Source organism: Lachancea thermotolerans (genome assembly GCF_000142805.1).
Source record: "Lachancea thermotolerans CBS 6340 chromosome D complete sequence".
In the NCBI taxonomy this organism is placed as follows: Eukaryota; Fungi; Ascomycota; class Saccharomycetes; order Saccharomycetales; family Saccharomycetaceae; genus Lachancea; species Lachancea thermotolerans.
The window spans coordinates 540,224-555,607 of NC_013080.1; the positions used below are offsets into that span (position 1 = coordinate 540,224).

The 15,384-nt window shown below is 43.1% G+C and overlaps 13 protein-coding genes across 13 annotated transcripts, besides 1 other annotated feature; 7 read left to right on the forward strand and 6 right to left on the reverse strand.

Annotated features, from left to right (window-relative positions):
* Positions 1 to 252: 252 nt before the first annotated feature.
* MRT4 (mRNA turnover protein MRT4) lies at positions 253 to 969 on the forward strand (the record flags this gene model as incomplete). Its single annotated transcript, XM_002552938.1, has 1 exon — positions 253 to 969. One exon carries the CDS (start codon positions 253 to 255, stop codon positions 967 to 969), a length of 717 nt encoding a protein of 238 aa, XP_002552984.1.
* A 36-nt stretch (positions 970 to 1,005) lies between these two features.
* On the reverse strand, positions 1,006 to 1,467 carry SHU1 (Shu1p; the record flags this gene model as incomplete). The annotated part of the gene is made up of 1 exon (XM_002552939.1): positions 1,006 to 1,467. One exon carries the CDS (start codon positions 1,465 to 1,467, stop codon positions 1,006 to 1,008), a length of 462 nt encoding a protein of 153 aa, XP_002552985.1.
* Positions 1,468 to 1,634: 167 nt separating this feature from the next.
* On the forward strand, positions 1,635 to 2,843 carry MRP4 (mitochondrial 37S ribosomal protein uS2m; the record flags this gene model as incomplete). The annotated part of the gene is made up of 1 exon (XM_002552940.1): positions 1,635 to 2,843. The coding sequence occupies one exon, from the start codon at positions 1,635 to 1,637 to the stop codon at positions 2,841 to 2,843; it is 1,209 nt and encodes a 402-aa protein (XP_002552986.1).
* A 154-nt stretch (positions 2,844 to 2,997) lies between these two features.
* On the reverse strand, positions 2,998 to 4,263 carry KLTH0D06116g (TLC domain-containing protein; the record flags this gene model as incomplete). Its single annotated transcript, XM_002552941.1, has 1 exon — positions 2,998 to 4,263. The coding sequence occupies one exon, from the start codon at positions 4,261 to 4,263 to the stop codon at positions 2,998 to 3,000; it is 1,266 nt and encodes a 421-aa protein (XP_002552987.1).
* Positions 4,264 to 4,437: 174 nt separating this feature from the next.
* On the forward strand, positions 4,438 to 5,907 carry HSE1 (ESCRT-0 subunit protein HSE1; the record flags this gene model as incomplete). The annotated part of the gene is made up of 1 exon (XM_002552942.1): positions 4,438 to 5,907. One exon carries the CDS (start codon positions 4,438 to 4,440, stop codon positions 5,905 to 5,907), a length of 1,470 nt encoding a protein of 489 aa, XP_002552988.1.
* A 144-nt stretch (positions 5,908 to 6,051) lies between these two features.
* CAP1 (Cap1p) lies at positions 6,052 to 6,846 on the forward strand (the record flags this gene model as incomplete). The annotated part of the gene is made up of 1 exon (XM_002552943.1): positions 6,052 to 6,846. One exon carries the CDS (start codon positions 6,052 to 6,054, stop codon positions 6,844 to 6,846), a length of 795 nt encoding a protein of 264 aa, XP_002552989.1.
* Positions 6,847 to 6,879: 33 nt separating this feature from the next.
* On the reverse strand, positions 6,880 to 7,240 carry SFT1 (Sft1p; the record flags this gene model as incomplete). Its single annotated transcript, XM_002552944.1, has 2 exons — positions 6,880 to 7,137; positions 7,205 to 7,240. The coding sequence occupies 2 exons, from the start codon at positions 7,238 to 7,240 to the stop codon at positions 6,880 to 6,882; spliced, it is 294 nt and encodes a 97-aa protein (XP_002552990.1).
* A 1,007-nt stretch (positions 7,241 to 8,247) lies between these two features.
* Positions 8,248 to 8,835, forward strand: RPL14A (60S ribosomal protein eL14; the record flags this gene model as incomplete). The annotated part of the gene is made up of 2 exons (XM_002552945.1): positions 8,248 to 8,376; positions 8,548 to 8,835. The coding sequence occupies 2 exons, from the start codon at positions 8,248 to 8,250 to the stop codon at positions 8,833 to 8,835; spliced, it is 417 nt and encodes a 138-aa protein (XP_002552991.1).
* A 207-nt stretch (positions 8,836 to 9,042) lies between these two features.
* On the reverse strand, positions 9,043 to 10,695 carry BYE1 (Bye1p; the record flags this gene model as incomplete). The annotated part of the gene is made up of 1 exon (XM_002552946.1): positions 9,043 to 10,695. The coding sequence occupies one exon, from the start codon at positions 10,693 to 10,695 to the stop codon at positions 9,043 to 9,045; it is 1,653 nt and encodes a 550-aa protein (XP_002552992.1).
* A 397-nt stretch (positions 10,696 to 11,092) lies between these two features.
* On the forward strand, positions 11,093 to 12,337 carry AUR1 (inositol phosphorylceramide synthase; the record flags this gene model as incomplete). Its single annotated transcript, XM_002552947.1, has 1 exon — positions 11,093 to 12,337. One exon carries the CDS (start codon positions 11,093 to 11,095, stop codon positions 12,335 to 12,337), a length of 1,245 nt encoding a protein of 414 aa, XP_002552993.1.
* A 144-nt stretch (positions 12,338 to 12,481) lies between these two features.
* MRP17 (mitochondrial 37S ribosomal protein bS6m) lies at positions 12,482 to 12,910 on the reverse strand (the record flags this gene model as incomplete). Its single annotated transcript, XM_002552948.1, has 1 exon — positions 12,482 to 12,910. The coding sequence occupies one exon, from the start codon at positions 12,908 to 12,910 to the stop codon at positions 12,482 to 12,484; it is 429 nt and encodes a 142-aa protein (XP_002552994.1).
* A 158-nt stretch (positions 12,911 to 13,068) lies between these two features.
* DID4 (ESCRT-III subunit protein DID4) lies at positions 13,069 to 13,814 on the forward strand (the record flags this gene model as incomplete). Its single annotated transcript, XM_002552949.1, has 2 exons — positions 13,069 to 13,128; positions 13,185 to 13,814. The coding sequence occupies 2 exons, from the start codon at positions 13,069 to 13,071 to the stop codon at positions 13,812 to 13,814; spliced, it is 690 nt and encodes a 229-aa protein (XP_002552995.1).
* A 28-nt stretch (positions 13,815 to 13,842) lies between these two features.
* On the reverse strand, positions 13,843 to 14,490 carry MET14 (adenylyl-sulfate kinase; the record flags this gene model as incomplete). The annotated part of the gene is made up of 2 exons (XM_002552950.1): positions 13,843 to 14,326; positions 14,378 to 14,490. The coding sequence occupies 2 exons, from the start codon at positions 14,488 to 14,490 to the stop codon at positions 13,843 to 13,845; spliced, it is 597 nt and encodes a 198-aa protein (XP_002552996.1).
* Positions 14,491 to 15,113: 623 nt separating this feature from the next.
* Positions 15,114 to 15,240: a sequence feature (Centromere Klth0D).
* The last annotated feature ends 144 nt before the right edge of the window (positions 15,241 to 15,384 follow it).

Consider the following 15,384-nt stretch of genomic DNA (forward strand, 5'->3'; position numbering starts at 1 on the left):
TCCTTTCCTATTCTTTTTGGCGCTGAATGTTTGCCACTCAGCACTTGAACTTGGATGTATTTCAGAGTTTCGTCCGTGGCGATATCATCGTGATACCTAAAAAGAAATTGGCTATTAACCATAGAAAAAAATTTTAAAACTCATCGCTCAAGCTCTTCTCAAGACATAAATTCAATTTGGCATCCGCTCAAGAAAGCTATTGCTGTAGAAATACAGTGAATTTGAATCTAGTTGAGCCTTTAGTCAATAAAAATGCCTAGATCTAAACGTTCGAAGCTCGTAACTCTCGCCCAAACTGACAAAAAGGGCAGAGAAAACAAAGAGAGAATCTTCGATGAGGTTAGAGAAGCTTTGGATACATTTCGGTTTGTGTGGGTATTGCACCTTGATGACGTGAGAACTCCTGTCCTACAGGAAATAAGGTCCGCATGGGTAGGTTCAAAGCTAATCATGGGCAAGCGCAAGGTGTTGCAGAAGTCTCTGGGCGAGAAAAGGGAGGAGGAGTACAAAGAAAACATCTTCGCTCTTTCGAAGCTCTGTTCCGGTGTTACCGGCTTGCTGTTCACAGACGAGGAGCCTCAAGTCGTGCAGGAGTATTTTAAATCTTACGTCAGGGCCGACTACTCAAGACCAAAGTCTAAGGCCCCGCTAACGTTTGAGATACCGGCAGGGATTATTTACTCGCGTGGGGGTCAGATCCCTGCGGAAGACGACGTGCCCATGGTCCACTCATTGGAGCCAACATTGAGAAACAAGTTTATGATTCCTACCAAGATCAAGGCCGGAAAGATCACGATAGAAAGTCCTTACTTGGTGTGCACGGAAGGCGAAACCCTTGATGTGCGTCAAGCTCTGATCTTGAAGCAATTCGGTGTAGCAGCGGCTGAATTCAGGGTTAAGGTTGCCGCGTACTATGACAATGAAACATCGTCAGTCGAGACGGTAAACATCAACATAGAATCTGCATAATTACTACTGTACACTACCATCATCTACCAATATAATTTAACACACTTCTTGCCAATATTGTTCTAGCCTATTTAAGTTGTCGTGCACGTCATCCTTGCTTGAGATGAACTGAACCTCGACGCGATGCCGCGCTCTCACCTTGAAGGCAACGTTGAAAATAAGGTTGGCCAGTCTGGTCTGAGCGATTGACAGTTTATCATCGACGAGTTCAAGAGCTTCGTCTAAACCATATATTATCAAGTTCGTTAACCCTAGTTCTTGTCCATTACCCTCCCCTTCTAGCTTTGTCAAGTACATGAACAAGTACTGTAACTTATTTAGGAACAACACCTTGATATTACAGCGGCTGTTAGTTGAAGCTCGAACGGATGACATAGTACCCGCCGAGCTTGAAAGTTGATGTTCAAAGTAGTGTCTAGCTGTTTCACCTAGTGCAAAAATGAGGGTTCCTAACTTTTCATTGTCATCAAGTATTAACTGCGCCAGCGCAGTATCCATAGGTTCGATCTTAGTCTTGAAGCTCTTGGTTGATCCCTTGTTTGAATATTCAATTAGACACTGTTGCGTCAATCGTGATTTAAAATTTTTTTGAACTTGATGTTACAAGCCCAAGAGAAATTGACCAAGAATAATTGCTGAAGTAAGGCTCGGCACCACCCCATAACATGATACCGCGCTTCCGAGTGGCATTGTATGCTCAAAAACGTTACCTTGTGTTTCAAAACTTAAAGAGGGGCCTTGCAAGCACTGGCAGCTTAAAAGAGCATGATGAACAATCTTCTAAGATACACAAGGATGAAGCAGCTCACGAGCCCCAAGACGAGTTGTCAGTACTCCGCCAGCGGGAATACAACAATCAAGTTAAGGAGCTGCTGAAATCATTTTCGAAAACCGCTACAGAAGATTTTAAGGACTTTCATGGTTCAGTTACCGGAGAGCTTAGTGCCAAAGAGCAGCAGTTAGATGAAGAACTGACGAGCTTTCTCAAGCAATTCTCTCAACTGAATACAGTGATTGAGCCTAAGGAAGACAACGGGAAACGAATTGCAGCGCCTACGTATTCGCGCATAAAGACATTTCCCTTTCTTATTCCTTCGCCAGAGGACAAGCCATACACAAATCAAGAGCTTTTTTTGCGTCAAATAAAACACGCTGACGGGACAGCCAAACTAGGAGCCGCTATGGAAAATGTTTACTATCCTCACCGTGATATCTTCAACCCGCCTGCGATCGAGGAGCTCTCCATTTCCAAGTTACTAGCAGCTGGCGTTCATTTGGGCCAATCCACATCTCTTTGGAGACCCAGTACGCAGCCGTACATTTATGGAGAGTATAAAGGTATTCATATAATCGACCTGAACAAAACACTTTCGAATCTCAAGAGGGCTGCTAAGGTGGTCCAAGGGGTGGCCGAAAAAGGCGGCACAATACTATTTTTGGGAACCAGAGATGGTCAGAAGCGGGCTCTACAGGAAGCAGCCAAACGAACAAATGGTTTCTATGTGTCTACTAGATGGATCCCAGGTACACTTACGAATCCAACTGAAATATCTAGTGTGTGGGAAAGGCATGAAATTGACTTTGCCGACACTCCTACAAATAGACCCCTAACTTCTGATGAAGAGGCTGCTATTGTGAAGCCTGATCTTCTGGTCGTTTTGAACCCAACTGAAAACAGGAACGCTTTGAATGAAGCAATGCAAGCCAGAGTACCTACAGTGGGCATCATTGACACAGACTCAGAACCATCTCTAGTCACTTACCCTATTCCCGGCAACGATGATTCTTTGCGTTCGGTCAATATCATCCTGAGCGTCTTGGCTAAGGCTGGAGAGGTTGGATTGCAATCTCGTCTAGCTAAAGCTGCTTTTTAATGAGTGAAAGCTTAAATCTTGTACATAAAGTTTCATAGAAGCATTTCTGGAATGATCGCAGTCTAGTTTGAAATGTACCACTCGATGCAATGACCAGGTACCAAACGCGGGTGCATGGCCGGTTTAACACAGGAAAGCCGCATGATACATCAGCTTAATTTTCCTTTTTCAACGCCGGGTCAGGATTGCCTTCCATGGTCTTTTCGTTTTCATCGTTTTCATGTTTGTCCACTTGCACTGTTTCTTCAGACTCACTCTCACTTCTCTCGTCTTTCTGAATTCCTTTGAACAGTAAACGATATAAGATACGCATGACTAAGAAGAGCCAATACAAGTTCACCAGTTGAAGAGCAGATATCAAAACAAAAACGATTGGAAGCGATATCCAACACTTGTATTGTTGAGTGGCGAAGTTTAAAGTGTAGTCACCCACAGTGCGGAATTCGGTTAGCACTGACCACAGAATTTTCAAATTGATATAATGGCGCAAGTAAGTCCAAGAGGCAACGAACACGAAGAAAACTGGAGCAGTAAGGGCCGAATCCAGGTAGTTGAGAGTCTTGGATAGAGAGAGGAAGAAATCCGACACGTCCATTGTTATGTAGACAGCGAGGCCCATTTTTGTGAAGTGAAAAACGTAGGACAGCCAGATTAAAGCTAAAGTGACGATATGATGAAAAACTAGCTCCTTGAAGTCCTTTCTTGGTTTTTCCAACTGCAGAACCAGAACGCACGCTTGCTGTGTCCAAAAGGCAGCCTGGCCTAAGTAGAACACCTTGTACAAATATTGATTTGTTAAATCGGGATAGGTCGCATACATGGGCGCAGTGCGAAATAGCCATAAATCAGTGTGGTACATGATATAGAGGCCGAATGGTCCTGATATACCATAGTAGATGATCGAGTAAGCTTGCTCCATAAGTCTCTTTGTCTTGTGTTCGCCTGTCACACCTAATGCAGAGGCTAAAGGACGCAACACGCATTCCATTAAGAACTCGCGCAAAAAGGTGAAGAAGACCATATAATAAAACACAAAACACAGATCCCCAATACCTTTCCCATACATATCAGAGTCTCCAACCTGATAGGAAATTGCAACAAACGGATGTAAAGGGTTCGAAGCGGTCCGATTGCCAGACAAAAAGTAAGCGCCATACACAGCCAGAAGTATCACCAAAGGAGTAAGCCATGTATGGCGGTAACTCATCTCACGGTAAGTCAAATAGAACTTCTTTAGCAAATCAACATCGCCCTTTGAGGCTTCAGATAGAGCCCTCATCCTTGCGAGGGCAGCTGTTTTCGACTGCTCTGATTCCTTCATTGTCGACAAACCAGGGACTTTGTTGTCACCTAGGTTGATCGCGCCAACAGAGGATGTCCTCCTAGTCCTTACTACAGGTTTCTGGAGGTGTGAAGACATGGTGTTCTGCTCAATACTTTAATCCTTTGTCAATAATGAAACATCATGCGAGGTCTACTCATCTTCCAGAACTTCAAACTCTAATATTCATGTATCATCGGTGACGATAAATATATTCTCCTAAAGAGTTCATAGATTGAGATTTGGGACAAGAACCATTCAAGTGTAAGCTTCATGTCTTCTAATCAGAGCTTAAGGGATGCGATATTGCGAGCTACGGATGGAAAGTTGCGGGTTGATAACTGGCAGTTTATCATCGAGGTGTGCGACTTAGTTAGGGAAGATCCAGAAGACAGGGGTCGCTTTGCCACGGATATTGTAGAGGAGCGACTAAAGGAGGATGACGCTAATGTCGTGCTACGTACATTATCTCTTGTCGTATCGCTGGCAGAAAATTGCGGTTCAAGACTTCAACAAGCTATAAGTTCCAAGGGCTTCACGAAAGTCCTATATGGCCTTATAGAGAACCCAAAGGTGCATTTAGTTGTCAAAAGGGAAGTCGCCAAGGTAGTTGAGCAACTGAGCGACTCTTTCAAAAATGACTCATCACTGAAGTCTATGCAAGACCTGTACGTGGCAATTAGTGCTCAAGCGCCGCATCTCCTTGTCCGAGAGAGGGTTCCTCAGAAGAAAGAAATGAGCCATGAAACAAAGCGCAACGAAGAGAAGGAGCTGGAGGAAGCCTTGAAGCTTTCAATACTTGAATATGAGCAATCAAGTTCACAGAAAGCAGCTCAGAACAATGATAACAAGGTAGCAAATCAGAAGCATATTGAATCATCACATCATAACGAGTCGCAAACCCAGAACACGGTAAGGAAAGTCCGCGCTCTTCATGATCTCACTGGCAGGGAATCTGACGAATTATCATTTCGCAAGGGAGATATAATTGTCGTGATCGAACAGGTGTATAAGGACTGGTGGAGGGGCCGACTGCGGGGTAGGGTTGGAATCTTCCCTTTAAATTATGTTACCCCTGTAGCAGAAAAGACTCCTGAGCAACTACGCCAGCAAAAAGCTCATGAAGATGCGGTTTTCAGTCAAATTTCAAACGTGGACAAGCTTCATAGAAGAATGGCCGAGAATGCTAATGACCTCGAGTTGACCCAAGATGGAGAGGTTAACAACTTGTACAGCGTTGTGACCCCTCTTCGACCACAGCTTACAAAAATGATAGGAGACTATGCTCAAAAGAAAGAAGAATACTCATCGCTGCGGAAAGTCTTAGCAGATGCAGAGGCTTCTTATAATCGCATGCTAGATAGAGCTAGCCAAGTGTATCCAACTCAGAGTCTGCCGCTCGAACGAATGGGTAGTGGAAGCTACGAGCAGCCCGTAGGGCTTCAACATACACACAGTCGCCAGGCTTCTGCAGTTAATCCTTTGAGCCGCCAGCCTCAATCAGGCATTCCGTATGTACACGCTCAAAGTTTCCTGACGGGGCAGCCTCAACCTAATCAGCACCAAACACACTCTCTTAAGCTACAGCAGAGGGAGCAGCGTCAGAGCCCGCACCAGATTCCAGAATTATATCAGCAGGGTCCCCAAAACTACCAGCGACAGCCTCAGAATACACACCCCTCTGAAACTCGACCAGTGCACCAGGTTCCTTATCCAATGAGTAATCAAGCCACAGGTATATAGGCTACTTCTATTTTTTTTTGACGAGTAGGTTCTAATCTCTCAAAAATGCAGCTTTCTTTGATTTTTTTTAAAAACAAAAATGTGTACGTTCCCCTTTAATACCACTTCACATAGCACCGTACCAAAGATAGGTTAGTATTCCAGATGTCTTCAAGCTTCGAGACAATCATCGAATCAATCATTTCCGATGCGCCTTCTGGAGAAGTTCAAGATGTCGTAAAGGACCTTACGACAATCGCGGGAGATCAAGCAGAGGAGGCTATCATAGAAGCTATGACGCATTACAACGTTAAAAATCTGATCCCAATAGAAGTGAAAGGAAAGCCCGTTATAATTTCAGAGTACAACAAGAAAGGCTCAAAATTTTTTGATCCTGTACGTTCCATCTTGTTTTCTGTCGACCATTTAAATCGTACCGGTGTAGACGTGGAAGACTGTGACCAGAAGCACACAACTGAACAAAGGGGTCTGTATGAGGAATTGGATAAATATATGTCCAAGAATTTCACGGGTAACGTAGCTTATGCGGTTTATGCCAAAGACGATCCCGATGAAGTTGCTATTTTCATTGCGAGCACTAGGTACAGCCCTGGAAATTTCTGGAATGGCCATTGGAGGTCAAGCTACACTTACAACATGAATTCTCAAGCCCTAAAGGGTACGGTTGACATTGATGTTCACTACTTTGAGGATGGAAACGTGAGTTTTAAGTTTAGCAAAGATGTTGAGCACAATGCAGCTTCAAGCGCAGTAGTTTCCATAAAAAACCTAGAAAATGAGGTGGAAAACGAAATGAGCGCCTCGTTTTCAAACCTTAACGAAAAAGAATTTAAACTTCTAAGGAGAAGGCTACCAGTAACTAGATCCAAGATTAACTGGGGTAAGGGGATAGGGACTTACAGGCTAGGCAAAGACTCAGCTGAAAACCAGCTGAAATGATGCGTTACATGAAATCAAACCACGTTGACATGCTTAAAATAGTTTGAATAAAGCGTACATAATAAAAAACAATAACAGTGCTAGCCCCACCATTCTCCAGATGTTATTACCGGCATTCATCGAACGTGTTAGCCTTGACGATGAGTTTTTGACGTTCACCATTAAGGAGCTGAACTGGTTTTGGAGTTGGTCCATCACAGAGGAATCTGCACGCGCTTCGTCTCCAATCTCCTGATTCACTCTTCTAAACGTCGAGAGCTTATTTGCTAACTCATCGAGCCTTTGATCGTTCTGAATTAGTTAGTGTGTCAGCGTACACAATTGAGAAGCGTTGTACTGAGCATAGCAGATAACTTACGTTGCCCTCTAGTTGCGCATATCTGGAATTTGACATCTGTCAGCCTTCAGCGGCGGAACCTTATGTTTTGACGGGAAGTTCGATTTGCGAAGAGAGAGTAATACAAAGACATCAGTCAAGTAATTATACACGAATAATTCATGGTCGTCGAGGTCATAACAACCCTAAATATCACAGCGTCACGGCTACGGGTTTTGCAAGTCAGATTACATATGCTGAATCAGAGTAGATCTTGGTGTTATAAGTTTTTCGTTTTTCATAAAAATTCAACTTAGGCAACTTTTTTCATCATCTCAGCGTATTTAAGTCACTTTTCTTGTGATATCCTTCTGTCAACAATGGCCGGTTTCACCTGATAACCGATGGCTTCCCTGTTCGAGCAATTTATTCCTGTCAATGAGAAAAGAACTCTTCAGAGTAGAATGTGATTGCATGTTCCAAGATTCCCTAATGTGAAGCTAGGCATGCTTCAGGATATCCTGTACTCAATCGCAAATTATATCATCCTTTGAGATCTTCTCTAGCACTGTTTTTAAAGAATAAATTGTATCCACTGTTGTCAGAACGACTATCACTTAGTTGAAGGCGTCCTAAATACAGTTTGGACTAAATCATCATATGTCTTGATAACTGAAAGTTTAGTACGTCCCGTTTAAATACCTTCTTATGCAATCAGTTTTTTTCTGGCACTGCTTCCAGTCAAATACTAGCCCTCACTCATCCGGTGAACTGTGTGACTGCTGTTTTTTTCATATCCAGAACACCCACTCACCACATATTGTAAGACCCGTGTATAATCTCAGCCGTCGCAATTCTGTTCGTACTGAAAAATAATTACGAAAATGGCCCCAAATGCAAGAAATCCTCCTCGCGGGCCACGCAGTTTCTGAGAGCCCGTGAGATGTTGGAAGACTCACCACGCAGAACCGCGAATGGTAGGTGCTATGGTGGATGGATGGGTACTTACCAAACTCAACTTTAGACGATGGTCGACAGTTCAGCAGCAGATACTACCTAACTTCAGCAGAAGAGCAAGTTTAAAAATGTCCTCTGAATCTATTGTCAAGAACTCTCAATGGAGATTGGTTGAGGTTGGTCGTGTCGTCTTGATCAAGAAGGGCCCTTCCGCCGGTAAGCTGGCCGCTATTGTCGAAATCATTGACCAAAAAAGAGTATGTTCGAAATAAAGTGAAAGCGAGAGGTTTGTTGAGGAGCTCGAACACCAGGTTCCTATGGGTTTTAGTGAACCTCCGAAGTGTCTGAATCGATAGGCGCAACAGGTTCCAGCGCTCCCTCTTATGTCTCGCAGCACAATATGTTGCATTTTACTAACGCTATTATAGGCTTTGATTGACGGTCCAGAGACCAACGTTCCACGTCAGTCCGTGAACTTGGGCCACGTCGTGTTGACTCCTTTGACCTTCGCTTTGCCAAGAGGTGCCAAGACTGCCGTCGTCGCTAAGAAGTGGACTTCTGCTGGTGTTGCCGAGAAGTGGGCTGCTTCCTCTTGGGCTAAGAAGATTGCTCAACGTGAGAGACGTGCTGCTTTGTCTGACTTCGAGAGATTCCAAGTCATGGTTTTGAGAAAGCAAAGAAGATACGCTGTTAAGAAGGCTGTCGCTAAGGCTTAAACGCATGTTTGTCAACGACTGAACATAAATCACCTTCTTTTCCCCCGGGGCATGAAATATATATTATTTCAGTAATATAATGTATATCTAAAAACCTTTTTACTTAGTTTGATTCCCTTTCTGTCACCCTAGACGCATCTTGCCTTATGTTTACTAGCACACAAAACATCAAATTATCCATTACGCGCTGGGTTAGCGGCCCTTTATTTATTTAAGATCAAGCATGTCCAACCGTAAAATCAAAACTACGAGCAGGCACTTCTGAGCTTCAAGCTTAGAGCCTATCTCGTTAAGGTGTAGATGGTTGAAAACCTCTGATTGAAGTGTTTCCGTTCTTGGAATGACATAAACGTGGCGCACATATTGTCTCTTGGAAACTAGCGCACCGTACCTCTGCCGTGAGCTCAGAAAATCGACCAAATGCTCGAACGCCTCAACTTCATGGCTAACGTCATCTGGCCTGATAGCATAAACTAGGAAGGCACGACTATCCGCCATTTGGCGAATGTACTTCTCTGCTTCTTCGTCGCTCAGCCTTCCCTCTACAACAAATGCAGAATCTCCAATAGCATCGCGCTGGACAGTGTAGCTTATTTCCTGAGAGGATGCAATGAATTTCACGCTTCCTGAGAACTTACAATTCAGTTCTTTGTAATCAACTGTACATTTCCATGAATGTTCGTCTCCATCGAGATTGCTATTGTTTTGAATCTGATCCGATTCTCGACGTGTTCGTAACGAAGTCTCCTTCACGCTCTTCTTATCTGGACTTTCGTGCTGTGAACGTTCAGAGCTAGTCCCACGATTCGTAATCAGAATATCTTTGTTAAATATTATGTCTTCAGGTTCGTAATCATTCGGATCTTCTATTAGTTCTTCACCTTTATGCGTTTTGAAATACCTGGGTTTGTGAGGCTGTTCCAGGATAAGCTGAGTCAAAGCCTCGCTACCCACCTTCTCTTTGAAGCTTTTGAGGTCAGGATTGACAAGCTCGTTAACTGACATTTGTACTAGTTTCTTGAATGGCAAAGCTTTATTGACCACTAAAGCCTTCATTTCGATATTTTTCTGGTCTTTGAGATTTGAAAACAAAACTCGGACTTTTTCTTTGTACATACCATTTAGCTTGCTCTCTTCCTGGGCTATGTTTGTTGCATGGAGTTCTTCCTCCAATTCGGCAGCTAATGAATCAGCGTATTGTTCACATGAAAACTCAGGAGGGAGCTGAAACCGATGAGCCTGAATTGTATCAGGAATAACATATTTTGTGAAGAGGTCTTTAAACATTTTTAGTGCTGAATCTCTCAGTCTGCATCCCTGATCCCCAGTAGGGGCCTTTGTTATATTTTTAGGGCTATCAAGTTTTCTTCTTTTTTTTGGGCGTGTAGAATCTTTTCCCAAGTACTCATTAGCATCCTCATCGGATATTTCCTCTTGGAAATCCTCTATTTCATCATCAGATTTAGAAGTCTTGATGAAATGCTTTTTTGTCACTACTGATTGAGGATCAATTGAATATCTGATATTGGGGTAGCTTGACGGCGAGCAAATACTGCAGAAGTAAGTTTCAACCTCATTCGCCTCCTCCTGGTCCATCATGCACTTGATGTGCTGCCAAGAGTTACACTTGTCACATTGTATCATGTCGCCATATGGATCATTATCCTCGTCATAATTCTCGTCAGTGGTTCCGCAGACGAGGCATCGCACAGCATCCGAAATTCCATGATCTTCAGCCTCAACTTCCTGTTTTTTAGCTCTAGCTTTCACATACTCCAGTTCCGCAGTTCGTTGGTCTTGCAAGTATTTGTTTGTTCCTTTATTCCTACGAGAGGACCTGCGAACTCCTTCCGCCAGCATTTGATTTGCTGAGAACAAAGTAGATTATCTTCTAGCCAGAGAGTCTATAGGATCTCGAATCTGATGTCTTAGTGAGCGAGGAATAAAGATATGGGATTATAAATGTAGCTATGTACGCCCTACATGTATAATGATTATATAGCGAGAAGCCCATCGTCGCTCACAAAAAAAAAACAAAAAAAACAAAGCGGGAAACCGAGATCATCGCTTCGCGAGGAAAACGTTTAGACACTTGCACTTTGCCTTCGTTCATCCAATAGAACTGGCTACGGCTGTTTGCGAAGAAACATAATATACAGCCACAGATCAAATTCTAAAGGGCTGTTAGCTGTTTGCGTTGTCTCAAAACTGAATTTTACTGAACTCATTTAAGTTGGCTCGAGTTAACGTGCTATCCATGTCAGAAATATTCAAAAGGCTGTTTATGTCTCACAGACCCGCCAACTCAAAGGTCTCCCAACTAGAAACCAGTCTCAATCCGACAATAACCCTAAAAAAACTGCGGAGCTATACACCTTCTTTGGGAGACCTTTGCCATTACGCCTTCCTTGGAAGCGTTTTGCTATTCGTGCTGATAGTCTACCCCGCGGCATTAATTTTGAAGCTCTCTGTTTACGTGCTTTTCGGAGTGTTATTCCTTCTGCCTGCTACTTCTCAGTTCTTTTTTAACGCGTTGCCCATATTCACCTGGCTAGCATTGTATTTCACTTCTTCAACCTTTGAAGCTAAACATAGACCTCCCATAACCGTACAAGTGCTTCCTGCTATCGAAACTATTCTGTACGGTGACAACTTGAGTGACATTCTGGCTGCTTCTTTGAACAAGCCTTTGGACATATTCGCATGGCTGCCATACGGAATTTTCCACTTTGGAGCACCATTTGTTGTGGCTATAATCCTATTCCTTTGTGGTCCTCCCACCCTGCTACGGGGCTATGCATTTGCTTTCGGGTATATGAACCTTGCTGGAGTTATTATGCAGAACTTGTTACCAGCAGCTCCTCCTTGGTACAAAATACAGTATGGACTTACTCCCGCAAACTATAAAATGAAAGGCTCGCCTGGGGGACTGAAAAGAATCGACGAATACCTGGGCATTAGCGTCTACACTGAGGGCTTCTCCAACTCTGCTGTGATATTTGGGGCACTTCCTTCCCTGCACTCCGGCTGCGCAACGATGGAAGCCTTGTTTTTCTCTTATGTGTTTCCCAAATTGAAACCTCTATTTATCTTTTACGTTTGCTGGTTATGGTGGTCAACAATGTACCTTACACATCATTATTTTGTGGACTTGATGGCAGGATCGGTACTATCCTACACAATCTTCCAGTATACGAAATATTTTCACTTACCCCTGCCGGAGCCTTCCGTTTATTCTCGTTGGTCATATGCCGATATCAAGAAGTTTAGTGTTTGGCAGGCCGACCCGCTGAACGGCGACGGAGGGGATCTTGAAAATTTGGCGGTTCCTTTAGCTGTTGATACAGATTTTGAACTGAACGTTATGGAAAACAGTGAGCCTCCTTCAATATTTGATCAAGATAGATCCGTGTCTCGGTCGTCTGCAACGTCTAACACATCCGCCGATGTACAAGATGATTTTGTTTCAGCGGCGAGGCCCGGCAAGCAACGCATTGACTGAGCAATGCTCTAAAAAGCGCCTTCAACTTGGACTAGGCACTATCTGTATAATTAGCCAGATTAGCATTATGTTAGATATCTCATTTAAATTAAGACGGAATTAAACTATGGACAAGAAATGCTGTTAAAAATGTGAATAATGGCTTTAAAATGCATCTTTTTTCACCTTTTCCAGAATGGAGCTGTAGCCTGCTGCTCTCTCAATGGATGAAGCAACATCAAGCTGCTTTGACGTGTCGACTTTAACTATAGATGACCTGATGACACGAGGGTCTTTCTTTAGAGTCCGCAAGATTTCGGATTGTACTGCCGCCGACGAGTCGAAAAGCATGAGGAAGTGGTAGCCTTGAAAATGCTGTTCTTGGTCCTTCTTTATAATCTTCGGAAGCAACTTATTCCCGACAGGAAGCACCCGTCTAACCACACCTCTATTCTGAATGATAAGCTTCCCGATTGTAGTAGCCAATTCCTTGGCTTCCGTATTTGCAGCCAGTGGATTTACCACACGGACAATGCTGACCAACTCATAAAGCATTATAGAATTGCACTTCTTTTCAACAAAACTGCTTGACATCCATGCTATCTTCTTGTGGCTTCAAATTTTTTTTGCAGCTCATTGTTAACCGGGTAAAATACTACAGCATTAGTGAATCTCAATCTATCCCTGAGAGCGCTATCATTCATAACTGAACATCGGACGATATAGCTCACGCAGAAAATCACTTGAACAACATGGCCCTATTTGAATGGGTCTTCGGTAAGAGTTTGACTCCCCAAGAGCGCCTCAAGAAAGTAAGTTCAAAGCTTTAAGTGATTCCATCAGGCTGGGTACTAACTATTAATGATAGAACCAAAGAGCGTTGGAGAGGACGCAACGCGAACTTGAAAGAGAGCGAAGGAAGCTCGAGCAGCAGGAAAAAAAGCTTATTTCCGATATAAAGAAGTCGGCAAAAGACGGTCAAGTAACTGCTGCCAAAATCCAGGCAAAGGACCTGGTGCGAACAAGGAAACACATTTCAAAGTTTAGCAACATGAAGACGCAACTCCAAGCGATCTCGCTAAGAATTCAAGCTGTTCGTAGCAGCGACCAAATGACTAGCTCAATGAGAGAAGCAACCGGCTTGCTCGCCTCTATGAACAGGTCGATGAACTTACCTCAACTGCAGCGGATCTCTGCCGAATTTGAGAAGCAAAGCGACCTCATGGATCAACGTCAAGAATTTATGGACGAGGCTATAGACGATGTTATGGGAGACGAGCTGGAGGAGGATGATGAAGCGGACGAAATTGTTAACAGAGTTCTAGATGAAATAGGAGTGGACCTCAACGTGAAGCTTCAAAGCACGCCCCAAGATGCGGTGGAGGCTCCTGAAAATGGTTCTTCAGAAAGAGTCGCAGAATCATTGACCTCAAATGGGCTAGGGACAGCTAATGCCGATGACGAGTTACAAGCGAGGCTTAATAGTCTAAAGAGGTAAAAGTTATTGAAATAAAACGTACAAAAGCTCAAATGATGGATTCCTTCTTCAGATATAGATAAATTTGTTGAGCACACTCCTCAACCGTTTGCTTGTCGGTCCTTAGGTGGAGTTCTGGGGCATCGGGAGCTTCGTAGGGCGCTGAGACGCCAGTGAAGTCTTTTATGATCCCCTCCCTTGCCTTCTTATATAGGCCTTTTGGGTCTCTTTGCTCTGCAACATCCAACGGAACATCGACAAAAACTTCCACGAACTTGAGTCCGCTATCCTTGTGCAATACTCTTGCTCTATCGCGGTCAACGCGATAAGGGGATATGAAAGAGGTTATGGAGATGGTGCAAGAGTCCGCGAACAACTTTGAAACCTCTGATATGCGCCGAATGTTCTCGTTTCTATCTTTTTCGGAGAAGCCCAAATCTTTGTTTAGTCCAAACCTAATGTTGTCACCGTCCAGTCTGTATGCTGCCACATTTTCGCTTAGCAGAAGTTGCTCGAGTGCGCACGCAATAGTGCTTCATGGAGTTAGTATTCGTTAAAGGGCGTCAAAACCTAATAGTACAAACCTTTTACCAGATGCGCTAAGGCCAGTCAGCCACACAGTAGCTCCGTTCTGTTTTCTCAAGCCAGACCGCTCTTCATAAGTCAAGTTAGGATGCCAGGTTATATTAGTTGACATTATAGCAATATATGTGGTACACACTTTGTAGTAATCCAACAGATACAACCTACAGTATCTTAAGCCAGCTCGAAGCTCTTATATACAGAGGTAAGTGACGTGAGCCTCGAAGAAGTGCGGCCAACCACCACAGTGAATCAAGTATCACGTGTTATTGCTGCTGACAGACTATGAAAAGAGAAGGAGACAGTCAACGAATCCAAGATAAAGTTTGTTTTAGAATCCATCTGGAACGCAAAATCCACCATAACAAGTGTCACTACTCCCTACTTTCATACATAAATTCTTCTCTCTATTGCGGAACAATGGCCAAAAACACCTTTCCGTCTAAATTATGTTACCTTCTTAAGTATTCCTGACTGAGAAAATTACAATTTACCCCACAAATTACGAGTGGCACTACCCGCTCACAGAACGCAGTATAGGTAATGGGACTGATCTACTACATTCAAAATATATCTGCGCCTTTCGTAAAGGAATTCGAAAACGCAGCATCAATTGTCGATAGACAACTCATGTACTGGATCTTGTACACTACAAGTTGTTCTTCGATGATAAGTGATAAAATGAATTTTATAATTAAAGCGAAAATTGATTAACATTTATATTCAGTCTAACCAGTAGTCACCTGATGTATTTTGCTTCAAAATAGCAGACTATTTTTTAGTTTCAAAAAACTTTTTATTATAATATGTTTTTTATTAGTTGTTCTTTTATTTTAATATATTATTTGTTTTCCGAAACATTAAATGCGGTTACTTGCAATTATCTTTGGCTGTACATGGCAACAGCGTCGATACATCTTCATTTCTAAAATTTAGGCCTTGAACAAAATCACGTACGCATTAGAAACCCCTGCTGCAGTAAGTATACTGTTTTCGTTTATAGAAATTA